A 19,397-nucleotide genomic window follows, 5' to 3' on the forward strand; every position below is an offset into this window, starting at 1 on the left:
CAATACTGAATGAACACTATTTTAATATAATACATTAATATATAAAAATAAAAATCGGCCGATTTTTAATCGATATCGGCCTTTTTTGGTCCCCCAATAATCGGTATAGTTATCGGCGTTGAAAAATCATAATCGGTCGACCTCTAGCCGTGACCTAATCCGTAGGTGGGTTCGCAGGAGTAGGGGAAGATCAAAGGGTGGTGAATGTAGTGCATGTTGCCCATAACATGTTGGGGTGGAGTACATCGGTGACCTCACACCTTCCTTGAGTCATCTGCCCCTCACGGAGGGACAGACTATTCAGACTAGACGGTTGCCTTAAGTTGCTATGCAGAAGGTTGCTAGTTTGTCTTTCACGTGGCAGAACAGAATGCACTGTTACACTCCCTAGCATCGCAGTGAACCACATTAGCTTTCGCAACAGCTAATGGGAATCCTAATAAAATCCCAAACATTGGAAGGAAACCAAGTTCCACATTTCGTGAGCTTTTTAGTCAGTGCACTGGTCTGCTGTCCACATCTACATAAAACACATGTAATTGACTCCTTAAACTTACCCACTCCTTCAGTCCTCTTTTCTCTAGACACCATACAAACCTAGAGCTGATATATGGCATACTTTAATGCAGAATTTGTTTTCAGTTCCACATGATAAAGTCTGGTCGATTTTTAAAAGCTTGACACGTTTAATGATCCTCAGCAAACTTGGATTAGGTTTATAGGCCTATTTTCAGCTTTATATGACTAATGACTCCCATTTAGATTCTTTAATGGTCATTAGTTTACCCGTTTACCCTGGACCCCCTCATTCGTTTGAAGAGCCATTGCACTCAAATCACATTTTAGCAGATGTTTTCAGACCTCAAAAGTAGTCTGTCAGAGGGAGTCCATGTCCCATGCCAGCTGTTTTGTAGATCCATCTACGTGCCACAATCTAAAACTAATGGAAAAGATAAGAACTGTGTTTATTTCCAGTTTCTGTTCTTATCCTGTTTCATTCATCTGACGACATGGGATGTGGACTGCTTTTTTTCAGGCCTGAAAACATCTGACAACTTCTGATTGTGAAGGAAAATGTCCCTTTTTAAAGTGGCCCAGTTTAAAGTTGATATGTCTAAGCCACAGGGATTAGAGCCGAGTTGCTTTCATACAGTGACACTACTCCAGCACTTTGGATTTTAAATAATACAATGACTGCGGTTGAGGTGCAGACTGTCAGCTTTATTTGAGGGTACTTTCATCCATATTGGATGAACTGTTTAGAAATTACAGCACTTTTTGTACAAAGTATTTTGACAAATTCACTTATGTCTATTAAAGTAGTCAAGTTTAGTATCTGGGCCCATATTCCTTGCACATAATGACATCAAGCTTGTGACTATAAACCTGTTGGATGCATTTGCAATTCGTTTATCACGTGGGATTACATTAATGTGGATGTTACCATGATTGCGAATAATCCTGAATGAATCGTGAATGTGTGAGAAAGTTAGAGGCACAAAGATCATACCCCCAAGACAGAAAAATGCTTAGCATATTTATGTCTAACTTTCTCACTCATCTTTATTCACAATTCTTTCAGGATTATCCGTAACCATGGTAGCATCCAGATGAATGTATACGTGTTTAGAAATATATCATATTCTTATTTACAATAAGTGACTCATATGACACTATACATTATTTACCATTCATTTCTATTGGGCACACAATTATCTGACACACAAACAAAACATACTACAAATGCATCTAACAAGTTTGTAGAGTCACAAGCTAGATGTAGTCATTGTGTGCTAGGAATATGGGACCAAATACTAAACTTTTGATTACTTTAAAATGTGAATTTGTCCTAATACTTTTGGTCCCTTAAAATGGGGGGAACAATGCCCAAAAAATGCTTTTCTTTCAAAATGGCCTCGAATTAAAGCTCACAGTCTTCACTTTAATGTCATTGTGCTGGAGTACAGACCCAAAACAACAACTGTGTCACTGTCCAAATGCCTTTGGACCTCACTGTTCACCAAAACAGACCAATGAATGTCATAAACAGAAGGATGGTAAATTTAGCCACTTGTTTTTATATCACGTGGATTTCCCTGCATTCTTTCATCTTGTAAACATTAGGTAATATGCACTACGCCATATGAATACATGTTTTCACCCTTAGTTGTTCCTGGAGGTGTTGCTTTGCACACCTGCAGTCTCAGAAAAACAAACACAATTCCTCTCCTTCCTCTTCGTCTCCTTTTAAGGTTTCATTGACTTTAGATGAGGGCGAAAATGGGCGCTCGAAATGGCAACATGCTAAATTGGCGAGTAGCCAAGCCTTTCATTTCAAATGTACTTGATTACATGGAGTTCCTTTTTGATTGTTGTAGTGCGTACAGAGATATTAATACATAAGCACAGACATGAAAATAAATGGCTTCTACTGTGCTAGCACAAGGAAGTGGAGAACAGAACAGTACAAAAAACGTTATTTGTTAGACTACGAAAAGGTTAGCTTGGAAGTCGACTGTATACTTTCTGAAGTTTAGTATACATTATTTAAACATTCTTCAGATTCATCAGTTGAGTGGCTTTGTTGCTTTAAGGCTTGCTGAGGCTGTAATATAATTCCAATATGTTCATTAGGGTGCAGAATATTTTAAAGCTATTTGCAATGGAGAATGAAAATGTGCGTTTCTTTTTGAACAAGTCCAGGAAGTCCCGCTCAGTTTTTGGTGCCTAATAAACATGGCCTGGTGGTGTTTTTTTTTGTTGTACAGTGTGTTGCTGCGGTGTGCACTATTGAATACATACCTGATGTTGTTTTGGGACTGTCTTCAGGATTACATCGACACCCATCCTGAAATGGTGGTTCTGGACCCGCTGCCCGCCATTAGGACCTTGTTGGACCGCTGCAAGTCCTACCAGCTCATCCGCAGGCTTGAAGACTGCATGAAAGGTATAGAGACAGGACTGCCACCCAAAGTACACACACAAACTGACATGCACACAGACGCACGCACACACGCGCACGCATGCACGCACACAAACTATCACAAATCCCCATAGCCATGAATTCACATATCCCAAAACATAGACACTACACAGTCACTTGCCTAGACATTCTGTTAAGCCTTTGTGAGTTTTACGTCATAGCATCGACATCATAAGTAACATTCAAATCAGTTACTCACATACTGTGTATACACTTGCTCCATTTACCTCTGACCTGGGGCTAACACACCTTCTCATAACCCGGCAATGCCATCTGTGTTTGTGTGTGTGCGCGTGTATGAATTTTTGTTTCCCTTTGGGTTGGGAAAGCCCGGAATTCCAAAATACAAGAATCCCCAAATGGCCTGTGTTCATGTTGCTACTGGCTACCTACGTGAGCCCGGCGCTTTCCGTAAGACTTTTGTCCCGGGCTGGATGTCGAAAGGCAGGCTTCATTTTGGGGCTTTGCACAAGGGAAATGTGTGGCTTAGGGTGGGTTTATTCACGGAGTGTGTATGAAAACTGCAGAGTGGCTCGTCCTTTGTCCTGCGCCATGGGGCATTCCCAAACTAGCTAAACAAAGGGGATCAGGGTTGAAGAGGCCGAAGGGTTAGCGTTGCTAGCTGCATAGGCACATAGTGTGAATCCCAGATGAGACCCTATTTCCTACATGGTGCATTACGTTTGACCAGTGCCCTATGGGTGCTGGTCAAAAGTAGTGCATTATGTAGGGAATATGGTGCAATTTGGTATTCAGTCATAGGCTCTGGCATGACTGTTTTATAGTCTGTGCTTGAAGTTGAATGACTGTAGACTCTGTGCTCACTTTAGGTGCTGGTACTCCATTTAAATATTGCAGTACGTGTTCATATTTAAGAGTGAATATTTTTATGAGCTGCCGGTCTTCAAACAATCGAACAATCGAGGTGTTTGCATCAGCCCAATTCAAACACTGGTTATCGTATGGAAGTAAGGCTAGTTTCTATGTGCACCTATTTGGAGATAATAAGTTAATAAGTAAATTAGGATAGTTTCTGTGACCAATCTATCCTCTAAATGATGGGAAAGCTGTGTACTCCGACCAGTCAATTCGTCAGAATCTATTGGCGCTTTTACATCAAGCGGCACGACTTGTAAACAAGAGACATTTTGTTTATGGAACTAACTTAATAAACTAATTCATTTAGTTTATGTACTCTCCCCTCAACTACTTGAATAATATTTAAAATACTGTTTTTAATTAAAACCAAACTTGATTTGAAGATGCATTTATGAAGCCTTATGTGGTAATATGAATTATAAAACATGCTACTGTAAAAGCATTCATAATAGCTCATTGCACCTTTTTGAGAAACTAGCTACATAGACTACTGAAAATACTTAGTTACCTAATACCTACAAATAAAATGATCCCTTAAAGTGACTAACCTATCCAGCTGACCTCCAGGACTGAACTTCCAGAGCAAGTGCACTCGACCTGGGGTAGTGTGAGGTGAACCATGGGTCTTGGCTCCAGCTCCACAATTCTATTTAAAAATACCTCAGCAGCGAGCGAAGTGTTTTCTGTGGCTGTCCTTCTCCCAGGCAACCACTTCCATGGCAATTAGCCGGTAACAGTACAGACTGGAGAGAATGGGATCCTGGGAAAAAACCGCTAACACTCGGTTAAACTGTGGCTTTATGTAAGAGGCTATTTGAAGGCTTTTAGACTCCTATCAACGCACAGAATGAATATTCTCCGGGTCATATCAGCGCATTACATTGTCTATTTAGCGCCAAGTTTACTCTTTTCTTTTTGGTGTTCTTTACATTTTTCTCTGGTAGGCCTAACTTTAAATGTTACTTTCCACGCGATTTCCGGTCATATTACAAAGGGCCAACTTTTTGATCCCTTCAGGGGATTTTAGCATTCATGAAATATTGATCGGATTATCACCGCCAGCCATGTATGGCATGTTAATAGTCTGAGGAGTTGGCTAAAATACATACAGATCTGGAACCAGTCGTTCTTATAAAACCTCTTAAGAATCCTCAATCCAATTTAGGTTGAAAGATTTTTGGGTGAAAGCTACTGGTAAAAGGTGGTTAAGCTCAAACTTACAGCGACGTGTAGAAGTAAAATGAAAGGATCTATGCATGATATACGCACGCACACTGCACTTTTGACCCTAGACAGGAGTTATAGTGTACTTATTTGTTTGAGTCTGTCAGTGTCATCATTTGTTACTTGTATCAGCAAAACAATAAATAATACCAAAGTAAACCATAGTAACTGCAGCCCTTAGCTTGGCGAAACCAAGTAAAAAAGCAATGACTGATGTGAGTGCAGTTAAATCAACTTTCATTGGTCGCATAAACATTTAGCAGATGTTATTGCGGGTGTAGCGAAGTGCTTGTGATCCTAGCTCCAACAGCGCAGTAATATCTAACACACAACCATACACACATTTTATAAAGTAAAATAATGGAATTAAGAAATATTAGGATGAGCAATGTCCAAGTATTCAAACCCCTTCCCATTTTGTTACGTTTCAGCCTTCCTCATCAATCTACAAACAATACCCCGTAATGTCAAAGCAAAAACAGGTTCTGAGAAATGATTTCACATTTATAAAAAATAAGATACCTTATTCACGTAAGTATTCTGACCCTTCACAATGACACTTGAAATTGAGCTCTGGTGCATCCTGTCATCTTTGATGTTTCTACAACTTGATTGGATTCCACCTGTGGTAAATTTCAATTGATTTGGAAAGGCACACACCTGTCTATATAAGGTCCCACATTTGACAGTGCATGTCAGAGCAAAAACCAAGCCATGAGGTCGACTGCGCTGTCCGTAGAGAGCCGAGACATGATTGTGTCGAGGCACAGTTCTGGGGAAGGGTACCAAAAAACATGAGATTACCTGGTCTGATGAAATTAAGATTGAACTCTTTGGCCTGAATGCCAAGCATCACGTGTGGAGGAAACCTGACACCATCCCTACTGTGAAGCATGGTAGTGGATGGCAGCATCATGCTGTGGGGATGTAATTCAGTGGCAGGGACTGGGAGACTAGTCAGGATCAAGGGAAAGATGAACAAAGCAAAGTACAGAGATCCTTGATGAAAACCTGCTCCAGAGTGCTCAGGATATCACTGTGGCGAAGGTTCACCTTCCAACAGGACAATGACCCTAAGCACACAGCCAAGGAGTAGTTTTGGGACAAGTCTCTGATTTTCCTTGAGGGGCCCAGCCAGAGCCTGGACTTGAACCTGATCAAACATCTGAAGAGACCTGGAAATGGCAGTGCAGCGACGCTCTCAATCCAACCTGACAGAGCTTAAGAGGATCTGCGGAGAAACTCTCCAAATACAGGTGTGCTAACCTTGTAGCGTCATACCCAAGAACACTCAACGCTGTAATCTCTGCCAAAGGTGCTTCAACAAAGTACTGAGTAAGGGTCTGAATACTTATGTACATTTCATTTTTTTTATGGGAAACAGTTTAATCCATTTTAGAATAAGGCTGTAACGTAACAAAGTCAAGATGTCTGAATACTTTCCAAATGCACTGTATGTACAGTACCAATCAAGTTTGGACACCTACTCGTTCAAGGTTTTTTCTTTATTTTTACTATTTTCTACATTGTAGAATAATAGTGAAGACATAAACTGAAATAACACATATGGAAACATGTAGTAACCAAGTGTTTAAACAAATCTAAATATATTTGAGATTCTTAAGTATCCACCCTTTGCCTTGATGACAGCTTTGCACACTCTTGGCATTCTCTCAACCAGCTTCATGAGGAATGCTTTTCCAACAGCCTTGAAGTAGTTCCCATATGCTGAGCACTTGTTGGCTGCTGTTCCTTCACTCTGCGGTCCAACTCCTCCCAAACCATATCAATTAGGTTGAGGTTGGGTGGTTGTGGAGGCCAGGTCATCTGATGCATCACTCTCCTTGGTCAATTAGCCCTTACATAGCCTGGAGGTGTGTTTTGGATCATTATCTTGTAGAAAATCTAATGATGGTCCCACTAGGAGCAAACCAGTTGGAGGCGTATCGCTGCAGAATGCTGTGGTAGCCATGCTGGTAAAGTGTGTCTTGAATTCTAAATAAATTACTGACAGTGTCACCATCTACTATGTGTCTCAAAAAGACAGTGGTTGGAACAAAAAATCTCAATTTGGACTCATCAAACCATTAATATGAAGGGGCTAGAAGCGTCTTCTATGGTGAGCTACCGAGTGGCTAGGACAGGCAAGCCCCATACTATTGTGGAGGACTTAATTCTTCCTGCTGCTGTGGATTTGACTGGGACAATGCTGGGGTAAAAGCCCCCAAAAACTATAGACAATGTCTTCATAAAACTTTCATAATGCATCAGTGACATGGCAGGAGATGTTTTGAAACAATTACTATATTCAATGTTTGGAACAGATTTCCACAAGTCTAATGTCCATTGCTCGTGTTTCTTGGCCCAACCAAGTCTCTTCTTATTGGTGTCCTTTTTTAGTGGTTTGTTTGCAGCAATTCGACCATGAAGGCCTGACTCACGCAATCTCCTCTGAGCAGTTGCTGTTGAGAAATGTCTGTTACTTGAACTCTGAAGCATTTATTTGGGCTGCAATCTGAGGTGCAGTTAACTCTAATGAACTTATCCTCTGCAGCAGAGGTAACTCTGGCTCTTCCTTTCCTGTGGCGGTCCTCATGAGAGCTAGTTTCATCATAGCACTTAATGGTTTTTGCGACTGCAATTGAAGAAACTTTAAAAGTTCTTAATTTTCCGTATTGACTGACCTTCATGTCAAAAGTAATGATGGAATGTTGTTTATTTTTGCGTATTTGAGCTGTTCTTGCCATTTATATGGACTTGGTCTTTTACCTAATTGGGCTATCTTCTGTGTACCACCCTTGTCATAACACAACTGATTGGTTCAAATGCATTAAGAAGGAAAGAAATTGCACAAATTAAGGTTTAACTAGGCACACCTGTTAATTAAAATGCATTCCAGGTGAATGCCTCATGAAGCTGGTTGAGAGTGCCATGATGACAGCTTTGCACACTCTTGGCAAAGGGTGGCTACTTTGAAGAATATTAAATATATTTCGATTTAACACTTTTTGGGGGGGTTACTGCATGATTCCATATGTGTTGTTTTGATGTGTTCACTATTATTCTACAATGTAGAAAATAGTAAAAATACAGAAACCCTAGATTGAGTGGATTGGGTATTTCACAAAGGTACAGCGAGATGGCAAGCTGCCACTCTGAAATGCTTGTACATATTTCCAGGTTCATTTAAAAAAAGCAAAATCTGAAGCTAATATCTCATCACCCACAAGAATTATCTGTCTGGCCAATCTCGCTCTCATTTATCCGATAACAGATTAGCTCTTATGTGTTCAGGCCTAGTTGTTTATTTTTTTACTTAGCTTTTGTTTACCACTATTAGAACATACCTTTGCTCTTGTGTGTATCTGCGACCCCCCCCCCCCCCCCCCCCCATCCGACTGTCTTAACCATAACAGCTTGTTTTTGTATATGTCCCCTCCAAAATTATTGCCAACCTTGATGATGAATATGAGCAAAAAAGACTGTAGAAATACTGAGGTATATTGTATGCTCATTTTAATAATCTATATATTTTTTCATTACACAATTAGACAGACATGGAAAAACTACAGGTAATCTAAAAAATACATGTTTAAGAAGTAATAACTTTATTCTCTCAAAGATACAGGTAACTCTCAAAATAAAGTAAACACCAACATAATATCTTAATAGGGTGTTGGGTCACCACGAGTTGCCAGAACAGCGTCAATGTGCCTTGGCATAGATTCTACAAGTGTCTGGAACTCGGGTGTCGCATCCCTCCAATATTCTTCCATGAGAAATTCCAATGGGTAGTAGAGGTTATTTATTAAATCTGGAGTCAGGCTTTATATGTCAAGTGGACTTGAAGGATGTTTCGTAATTAAACCCGCCAATATGATACTCCGGGCAGGCTCAATTAAATGCTTGAAGTGTGCAAAAAATATGTCCACTGTTGTGCCAAAATGTCAGCAGTCAAGTTTTCAAGATGGAGCACTTAATACTGTAATGGTCGATAATTGGGAACCTTGTGGATTGTGAGGATGGAAGACTGTCCTCTTACATGTACCCCTTAAAGACATTCTCCGGTACTTTGGCGACTAGTATGATCTACGAGCAGAATTTACTGTTTTAGCAACCTCAGTTAACCATGAAATCCCTAGTTTGAAAGTGACTGTTTTCTGGAAGCTGTGTGGCACCATTTCCCCTACATTTATTCCACATGGTACAGTCCCCTAACAATTCGAGTTTCAGCCAATGAGCTTCAGCCGCTTGCCTTTTGAGTGACAGCTAGCAAGACAGATCTATCTCAACGAGTGAGAGTGCAGTCTTTCTCTGTCTGTCTGCTTAGTGGTGTATGTGTTGCCCCGTTTCCATCATGACACATTTAATTAAGCCGTACGTAATCTTTACGGATAAGTGTAATGTTTGTAACGCAAGAAGGAGAGACGATCTCTCGTCAGATTGCATTTATTTTGGGAGATTGCAAAATATGACCTTTTGAATCAAGACAGGATAAATATATTGTTTCCAGTGAAAATGGAACATGATTTTAGTTTTTCATAAACTTGTTTCTCTAACTTATTAGCAAGTCAAGCTAGCTTGCACTGCAGAGCTGCTAGCTAGGTTGAAGATACCATTATAGCTAGCGACCTCCAATTAAAAATAATCATTACAGCACAAACTTAAACAGGAGGCAACAGTCATATAATTGGCATAACAGCCAATGTGTATTTAACGTTACGATTTAAAATAGTACTCACTTATAGGAATGGTTAAATGTTTACAAGTTGCTAGCTATCCCATAAAGCCATCACCGAAAACCATATTTTAATCTTCTGTGGTTTGGTAACTTCCTGTTCTTCGTCAGACTCTGGCTGGACTGAAGATGATGCAAAGTTAGAAAAATGTCAAAGTATGTGGTGTCCGTCTCGCAACGGAGCCTTCAACCACAAGGGGGCGTTGCGTCTCCAATCCGTTGTGGACGTCCCCATTTGAAAGGCATGACATCCGGCGCAATGATCGGAGTGATTATATGTAATGTGAACGAGGCTTGTGTGTATGTGTGTGCGCTCTGCCCCAAGGCCCTCGTTTGTCTCAGGGTCTTTGTATGGCCGGGTGACGAGGCTGGTCGCCATGGCGTCCTTGCTAAGAGATGCCCCACCGCCTGTCCCTGGCTTATAAAAACACACTGAAACAGAGATCGAGGGTCACAGTGAGCAAATATAAACATACCACTGGACGCCTAGATGACGCCCAGAGGAGCATAATGAGAGAGATAAAGGAAAATAGTTATGGGGAGGGACTGGGAAGAGATTACAACCTCAACTGAGAATGAAAGGGTTGATGGAGACAGAGACCGGTTAGACAAACCACAAAGGGAGAGTGAACATGTTGCAAAGCAAGCAGACTTTTTGCGTGCTCTGCTAGAAACCGCTGCACCAAAGACGGCGCGACTCGAAGCCATCACAGCTGAACGGCTCCCCTGAGACCTTAGAAGGAAGAGGAGATATTGGGGGGAGAGAGCTGTAGTAGTTGACCTTTTTAGTGTGATTTAAAGTAATGGTTTTCACGCGGTCTCAACCCCAACAGACAAGCACGTGGTTAAACGCATAGCACAGCAAAGGATTGTTACATCTTCCCTAACTGATTAAAACTTTTTTTCCTACTTAGTTTCAGTCCCCCTATTTTTTTTCCTTAACTTGTTATATCACAGTCAGTGATAACTGTTTAAAGTTAATGATTTTATGACGCTCAGGTATGTAGTCGTATTTACACACACACACTTTCTTAAATAAATCTCCTTCCTTTTCTACGTACTTACATTATTAGGGAATTTATACAAATAAGCATGATTATAGTAAACAGTATAGTGATGGCAAGGATAGAATAACAATCTCTTTCTCTCCCTCTTTCCTCTAGATGAAAGGATCTGCTCTCCTCCCTTTATGGTTCTAAGGAGTGAGTGTGGAACCGACACTCTCAAACACATCCAGAAACATGGCATTACCTTCCCTTTCAGTACGTAAGATCACATTCTCTACATGTTTGGTTACCAGAACATTTCTGGAGACTTCTACAGGGTCTCTTCTAAAAAGAATCAAGTCTAGCTTAATTTTCAGGACTTTGCTTGACTGAATAGAATGACGTCCTAATCTTTTCACCTCCACAGTTTGTAAAACTCCAAACTCCAACTCCCATGAGGTAAGAGTTTTTTTTTTATTATTACAATATCCCATTTGTGCCTGCATTGACTTAATTGAAATTAAATTTGCCCCAACCCTGACTTCATCCTGTCCTTATGTTACCTACCCTCACAATCACTACCTACTCTTGTGAAAGCTTTTAGCAATATTGACCTAAAGGGAAATTCAAGACCATAATGTCACTAATGAGTAATGGTATTACGAGTTGGGTCTGAGTAAGCCTACAGTGAGGTAGTCATGTGCTTTTGTCATTGTGTACTCAGACTCGCCTTGGTCATAAAAATAGGTTGGGTTGACAGGCTATTCTGTGAAAATGGTTGTGATAGAATAGTGGTTCAGAATATGTGTGGATTGTAAAAGAATCACTAGACATTGGATTGTCCACACCTTTTTTTGCATAGATTTCTACCAAAAATGGAAACCTCAAAACAAAATCACAAAACACCAAAAAGGATATTAGGTATTAGTGTCGTCTATCTGGTGGGGAAACATTGCGGCACTGATCATTTTATTGAGATAGTGGTAGAACATTTTTAGTTATTGCACAAAAATGTCAGTCATATTTTTGACAATTGGTTTTGAGGATCTTTCAAATCGTTTAACTTGGCTGGTGCGATAAACTAATGGAATAGTCCCAAAAGTGCAAACCCCACTCATCTGGCACTCCAGATTATGGCTCAATCAATATCCATGTATTTCAGAGAAGATGAATACAATTTGAGTATAGCTGAATGAGATCAGACAGTAGACTCTACCCGTCAATGAACTGACAGAGGGATAACAAGGGAGGATAGATGACGTTGAATGAACAGATGCACGAGTCTTGCATGTTATTCCCCCCCATAGATGGCCATCATCTTCAGTGAGGAGGACCTGAAGGATGTTAAGCCCCCGTGTGTGATCCAGAACTTCATTAACCACGATGCTGTACTCTACAAGGTGTATGTGGTGGGAGAGGCCTACTACGTGGTGGAGAGGCCTTCTATCAGAAACTTCCCTTCTGGATCTGCAGGTCAGATATACCCAATTCCCAGCTTCAAGATGTACTCATTCCCAACAGTTTACAACACATAGCCCCTGCCTCCTATACACTAAAATGGTATTGAAGTAAACATGACCATTTCACCCTATTCCCATGTTTCTTATACATATTCAATCTTTTCAAATCTACATGAAGTATGTAGGAGTTAGGGCTATTTTTTTTTGTATCATTTTGTTTTGTATTAGGCCATAGGGTTGGGCGGTACCCAGATTTTCATACCATCATACTGTTTCTGGGGCATACGGTATTACCAAATGTGCACACAAGGGGCGCTATTTCAACAACAAAAACCACATAACAATTTAGGCAACAGGGATCTTGATCCAGAAGGGGATTGAATGCCTCTGCTGAGCTTGACATCGAGCCACTAGGCTAGCAAGTTACCTAACTAAATGCATAGCTGGAGCCCTGAGCTGCATATCAATTATTTGACACATTTTAGATTTCTTATAGTTATACTTAAAAGTTTATTTTGTTTTGCGTTATTGAAAATCATACTGTCGCTATTTTGAAATACCCCAGTAGACGGTGTAGACTGTATATAGACTGCCCAAGCCAGATACTGAGTCTACTCAAGCCCCCTTACCTGAACTCATAGCAGATCCATTTAGCCAAACCTTGCCCTATTCTAACCCAACTTGAGCTTATCCCATTTCAAATGTCAGAGTATAGAGTAGGTTTCAATTGTGCGTTTTTGATTAGAAAAGTGTTAAAAGCACAGATGGTGTCCGAGTTGTAGTGGACGCTAAGTCTCCTCACCAGCTTATTGAAGTTTGCATCTGAAATGGCACCCTATTCTCATGCATTACTTTTAACCAGTCAGTGCACTATATAGGGAGTAGGTGCCACTTCAGAATTGCCCCGTTTCTTAGAGACCGCTGTAAACTGGCACATTACCTTATAAAGACACTTGATTTACCACCGTTTATAAACATGTCCTCTGTTTAAGCACGGCATGGTGCCACATGTCGAGTTAAATGACCGTTAATGGGATTTCCGAGTTGCTGTTTGACGCAAAGCACCGCTGATGCATTCCCAAACAATTCCCTGCTTTGTGTCAATGTTTGTGCCCATCCCGTGTTTGTGTATAGGTTCAATTTCCCTGGCTCACTGAGCAAGGTATTCATTAGCATGCGGGTCACTCACAGGAGTACAGTCATCAGAGTGGATCAGACTTTTAGTTGAATCTGCATGGACATTTCTGCCCCCTGCTGTGCTAATGCTAAACTGCCACACAAAAAACATCCTGCTTAAAGAGTTAATTTACCTCTTTTTTTATTATTATTATTTTTTTTTCATTTGCAGTTTACAACAAGAGCCTAGGGCAGGGGTTTTCAAATCTCTCCTCGGGGACCCCCAGCCATTCCATGTATTTGAACTATTTAAAGGGCTAGCACACCTGATTCAACTTGTCAACTAATTATCAGGACCTTGATTCGGTAAATCAGTTACCTGAATTAGTTCAGGGCTGTAACAAAATGGAATTGTCTGGGGGGTCCCCAAGGAGAGATTTGAAAACCGCTTCCTTATAGAAGTTGGAAATGAACTGGAACCGACAGGACATTGTATTTTTAATTGAGAGAGCTAGTCATTTTAGTAGACATTTTTATTTTCTAATCTATCAGAAATTGGCATTAGAGGTAAAATGTGTACTTTTAGCGATGTCCACATTGGGGAACTGTAATATGTAACATTTCCACCTGCAACTAGCCCCAACTGTCAATTGCATACCAGTAGTATCAAAGGAATATAAATCCATAGGAGTGAAACATACTTTTTAGAATACAGTGTGACGGCTAATTAGGATTTTTACTGCAAATTAGCAATTTGGCAACTAGACGATACATCTGGTGTGTGTGTGTGTATACAACTTACTGAATTACAATTGGTTCTCATTTACGAGGATGACGATAGAAAAAACATTAGCAATACAAAACTTCTTCCCGTTCTTGCAACTGATATTTTGGGGATTATGATCGGGTAAAAAGCAGAACTAAGCCATTTTAGGTGTTTCTCAGCAGTGCCCTTAACTGAAGAAATTGAATGTGTGGCTGAAATGTTACATGTAGCAACTTTAATTTAATGTGGCTGCTCTGTGACTTCATTAGTGTCTGTTCTTTACAAACCTAGTCAACTGCCTGGTTTCTGTTTTCCAGAGAGAAAACCAATTTTTTTCCACAGTCACGATGTGTCCAAGCCAGAGTGCGCTTCCGACCTGAATTCTGTAAGTGAAAGCTCAGACCAAAGCCTGTTCTGAAAATGTGCACAGCCATTTTGATTGGCAAAATATGGCCAATATACACTGCTCAAAAAAATAAAGGGAACACTTAAACAACACAATGTAACTCCAAGTCAATCACACTTCTGTGAAATCAAACTGTCCACTTAGGCAGCAACACTGATTGACAATAAATTTCACATGCTGTTGTGCAAATGGAATAGACAACAGGTGGAAATTATAGGCAATTAGCAAGACACCCCCAATAAAGGAGTGGTTCTGCAGGTGGGGACCACAGACCACTTCTCAGTTCCTATGCTTCCTGGCTGATGTTTTGGTCACTTTTGAATGCTGGCGGTGCTTTCACTCTAGTGGTAGCATGAGACAGAGTCTACAACCCACACAAGTGGCTCAGGTAGTGCAGCTCATCCAGGATGGCACATCAATGCGAGCTGTGGCAAGAAGGTTTGCTGTGTCTGTCAGCGTAGTGTCCAGAGCATGGAGGCGCTACCAGGAGACAGGCCAGTACATCAGGAGACGTGGATGAGGCCGTAGGAGGGCAACAACCCAGCAGCAGGACCGCTACCTCCGCCTTTGTGCAAGGAGGAGCAGGAGAAGCACTGCCAGAGCCCTGCAAAATGACCTCCAGCAGGCCACAAATGTGCATGTCTGCTCAAACGGTCAGAAAAAGACTCCATGAGGGTGGTATGAGGGCCCGACGTCCACAGGTGGGGGTTGTGCTTACAGCCCAACACCGTGCAGGACGTTTGGCATTTGCCAGAGAACACCAAGATTGGCAAGTTCGCCACTGGCGCCCTGTGCTCTTCACAGATGAAAGCAGGTTCACACTGAGCACGTGACAGAGTCTGGAGACGCCGTGGAGAACGTTCTGCTGCCTGCAACATCCTCCAGCATGACCGGTTTGGCGGTGGGTCAGTCATGGTGTGGGGTGGCATTTCTTTGGGGGCCGCACAGCCCTCCATGTGCTCGCCAGAGGTAGCCTGACTGCCATTAGGTACCGAGATGAGATCCTCAGACCCCTTGTGAGACCATATGCTGGTGCGGTTGGCCCTGGGTTCCTCCTAATGCAAGACAATGCTAGACCTCATGTGGCTGGAGTGTGTCAGCAGTTCCTGCAAGAGGAAGGCATTGATGCTATGGACTGGCCCGCCCGTTCCCCAGACCTGAATCCAATTGAGCACATCTGGGACATCATGTCTCGCCACGTTGCACCACAGACTGTCCAGGAGTTGGCGGATGCTTTAGTCCAGGTCTGGGAGGAGATCCCTCAGGAGACCATCCGCCACCTCATCAGGAGCATGCCCAGGCGTTGTAGGGAGGTCATACAGGCACGTGGAGGCCACACACGCTACTGAGCCTCATTTTCACTTGTTTTAAGGACATTACATCAAAGTTGGATCAGCCTGTAGTGTGGTTTTCCACTTTCATTTTGACTCCAAATCCAGACCTCCATGGGTTGATAAATTGGATTTCCATTGATTTCTTTTTGTGATTTTGTTGTCAGCACATTCAACTATGTAAAGAAAAAAGTATTTAATAAGAATATTTCTTTCATTCAGATCTAGTATGTGTTGTTTAAGTGTTCCCTTTATTTTTTTGAGCAGTATATTTTTTTTTTTATAGTTTTGTTCTTGCTTTGTCAGGGCCTTACTATATATTTTTTCTTTTCAAGTGTCTCTTAATTGGTACAACGGCATTCACAGAACTGACCGTCTGTCGACCTATCGATCTACCTCTCTTCTAGTGTAGCCTTGCAATTTGTGTTGGTACTAACAGCATAACCAGAATTGATCTTGTCAACTTTCCCTCTTTACTATGTGTCTCTGGCCATCCGTCTTTCTATTTGTCTGTATGGTGTGTAGAGGGACAATGTGGAGGGGGTGTCCAGGGTGCCTATCGATGACGTCATCAGGGAGATCTCCAGGTGTCTGCGGCGAGCACTGGATGTGTCCCTGTTTGGCATCGACATAATCATCAGCAACCAGACAGGGCAGCATGCAGTCATTGACATCAACGCATTTCCAGGTACGTGCCATTCTCATGTTTCCACAGGGTGGTGGGGGTGTCATTCAATGGACCTATTTCAAGCTGCAGCTATGGTGTTCAAAAATCAGATGGAGTAGGAAGCAGTTGTGGTCCATTAAAGTCAAATTCTACCATTTTTAAATGAAGAGAATGAATAAACTGAAAAGTTATACTCACATATGCCAAACCTAACCAACATTGTTTTATTCTTAACCATCTTAGTTTTTTTGTTGATGTGTCTTGTGACAGCAGCCACATTTTAAATAATGTACAACTTATTTCTGACTTATTATACATGTAGTTATTCTTTGGAATGCTACTCTTACACAGTTTAAGCTAGAAACGCCATTTAAACTTTAAAACGTGTCGACTGGTCAGGACCAGTGTTTGCATACTATTTGGATAATATTGAAGCTATTAAACTCCCATTGTTAAAAAAAAACTCCCATGACTTTCTATTCACTGTAAAGAATATATATATATATATATATATATATATATATATATATATATATATATATATATATATATATATATATATATATATATATATATATATATATATATATATATATATTATATATATATATATATATATATATATATATATATATGAGAGACACAAATCAGCTACTTTTACCACTTTGACAAAAACTTAAAATAAATATTTTCTACCAGGGATTTGACAAGTTTTTCAAGAATGAAAAAAAATAAGGTCATGAATTAACATTCAAATACATGTTTAGTCTTTGAACTGAAGATTGTTTAAAATATAATATGTTTATAGCGTAGCCTAGTGGTTAGAGCATTGGACTAGTAACCGAAAGGTTGCAAGGTCGAATCCCCGAGCTGACAGGGTACAAATCTGTCGTTCTGCCCCTGAACAAGGCCGTTAACCCACTGTTCCTAGGCCGTCATTGAAAATAAGAATTTGTTCTTAACTGACTTGCCTAGTTAAAGGTAAAAATAAATAGGATCCCTGTTTAGTCCTGTGAAAATGTCATACTATAATTTGCTATATTTATACTTTCCTGTAAATGTCTCAAAATATATTTTCATATTTGCTGACCATTTCACATGCATACACATTGATAAATGCAAATTAATGATATCTTGCAAGCAGCCATATTGTGGTTCTCACTTGCTAACACTGTTTTTTGTGAACTTCTTAAAATAATTTCCTGTAAATAAAATAAATGTACACCAAAAAACATTCAAATAATTTTGTCTATATAAATGACATTGCTGTAGTTGGGGGGGGGGGGGGGGGCAGTATTGCTCTAACTGGAAGCATTTGGTAATTGTATGACACAAGGTTTTAAAGGAGCAATCTGGGATTCAAACAATAACAACAAAGCAAACCCCACGCCACTTTTTCTGGTGGTCGACAGCTTGTCTGCAGCTGGATAAACATAATCACTCTCAGATTCATAGACTAAGCTGTGGATGCAATGATTGCTCATTCATGAGAGCAAACTCGTATCTGGTTTTTCACCAATCTCAGATTGCCCCTTTAATTCCAGAGGGCAGGCTTTGAAAGCTATTGAAGTCATTAAGCAGATCTTAAGGTATACTGTACATAACCGCATGCTAAGTATTTGTTTGGCAGGTACATGGTAACTAACATGTATCATCAAAACGCAGCATCATATGACGCGAAAATGCATCATACGGGCCAGATTTCAGTATTTTGAAAGTTGGACAACTTGATTGCTGACATGCAAGAAATGTGGGACTATATCAGCAATGGACTAATGAAACAAATACCAAAATAGTTTGAAGTTTTAATTTAAGCTAGCTCTGCTAGCTTGCTGCAAAGCAAGCTAACCATGCAAGTCTACATGCATCATGGTATTGTGGTATTGCTTGTGTAGAAATTCATTCTACCTCTTGGTCACCCCTCTGGTTAGCTAGCTAGTGTGACTCGGCTAGCCCATAATGCAAGGCTTGGGCTATCTCGGCTGGCTCACTGCAAAGCAAGCTAACCATGCGTTTCTACCTGCCACACGGTAGTACTGCTGACTATCCCCTTTGCCTAGTTTAGCTTGCGTTTGCTCGCCTGTGCTAGCTAAGCGGTTGATCCAGCCACATGGCTCTTCTGGTCATCAGGGTAAGATAACCTGAAGGCTAATGCTATCCTATGTAGCAGCCTAATATTCCACAAATGACTTTGTAATTTGAATGACAGGTATTTGTATCAAATTTTTACTTAAAAAAAAAAAAACAGGGTTTCTAGAGCACAACATGTGCTTCAGAAGTACAGTAACTCGAATAGGCTCATAGGCTATATCTCAGTTGATTTGGCGAAAAAATGTATTTTCTAGTGTCCCTAAATTTTGTTGTGCTCCTAACTTTTTCTTACATTGGCAGCATCAGTGCTACCAATGGAACATAAAAATTTAGAGCTCTGGTCATGAGGCAAAGTTTTTTTGAAAAGCTTGTATGTTCACCTTAATCTTTAATAATAAAAACATATTTTGAAATTAAATGTATGCAGAAGTTAAATATTCACCGCTTTCTTATACCAATTTTGCAACCCTTTTGTTCAAATTCAACATCGGACGGTTGCACCATATGACATTTTCACCCTTTGACATGCCAGTAATGTCAATGTATCGACATCAACTTTTATTTTCTCAACCAACTGACATTTTGACCACTTTTCCAGCAACTTAAACAAACTTCAAGAGTATGAAATCTTGGTCAATGTCTCTGCTATTCAAATCTGAAATCGGAATATAATTATCTTCTACCAATCAAACGATACACTTGTTCTAGTAACCACAAACTACATTTTATCTAAACGTTTACAAACTGACA

General features: G+C 40.5%; 1 protein-coding gene across 6 annotated transcripts in view; it reads left to right on the forward strand.

Annotated features, from left to right (window-relative positions):
• Nucleotides 1-19,397, forward strand: part of itpk1a (inositol-tetrakisphosphate 1-kinase a) — a 65,357-nt gene that overhangs the window by 43,077 nt on the left and 2,883 nt on the right. For all 6 annotated transcript variants that reach the window (XM_014145058.3, XM_014145057.3, XM_082961861.1 and 3 more), the window contains 6 exons: nucleotides 2,830-2,947; nucleotides 10,988-11,086; nucleotides 11,238-11,269; nucleotides 12,118-12,283; nucleotides 14,470-14,537; nucleotides 16,415-16,577. In XM_014145058.3, coding sequence (XP_014000533.2) covers nucleotides 2,830-2,947; nucleotides 10,988-11,086; nucleotides 11,238-11,269; nucleotides 12,118-12,283; nucleotides 14,470-14,537; nucleotides 16,415-16,577 — 646 coding nt within the window. The remainder of the gene's footprint in view (nucleotides 1-2,829; nucleotides 2,948-10,987; nucleotides 11,087-11,237; nucleotides 11,270-12,117; nucleotides 12,284-14,469; nucleotides 14,538-16,414; nucleotides 16,578-19,397) is intronic.

Source organism: Salmo salar, chromosome 15 (assembly GCF_965601325.2).
Source record: "Salmo salar chromosome 15, fSalSal1, whole genome shotgun sequence".
Classification (NCBI taxonomy): domain Eukaryota; kingdom Metazoa; phylum Chordata; class Actinopteri; order Salmoniformes; family Salmonidae; genus Salmo; species Salmo salar.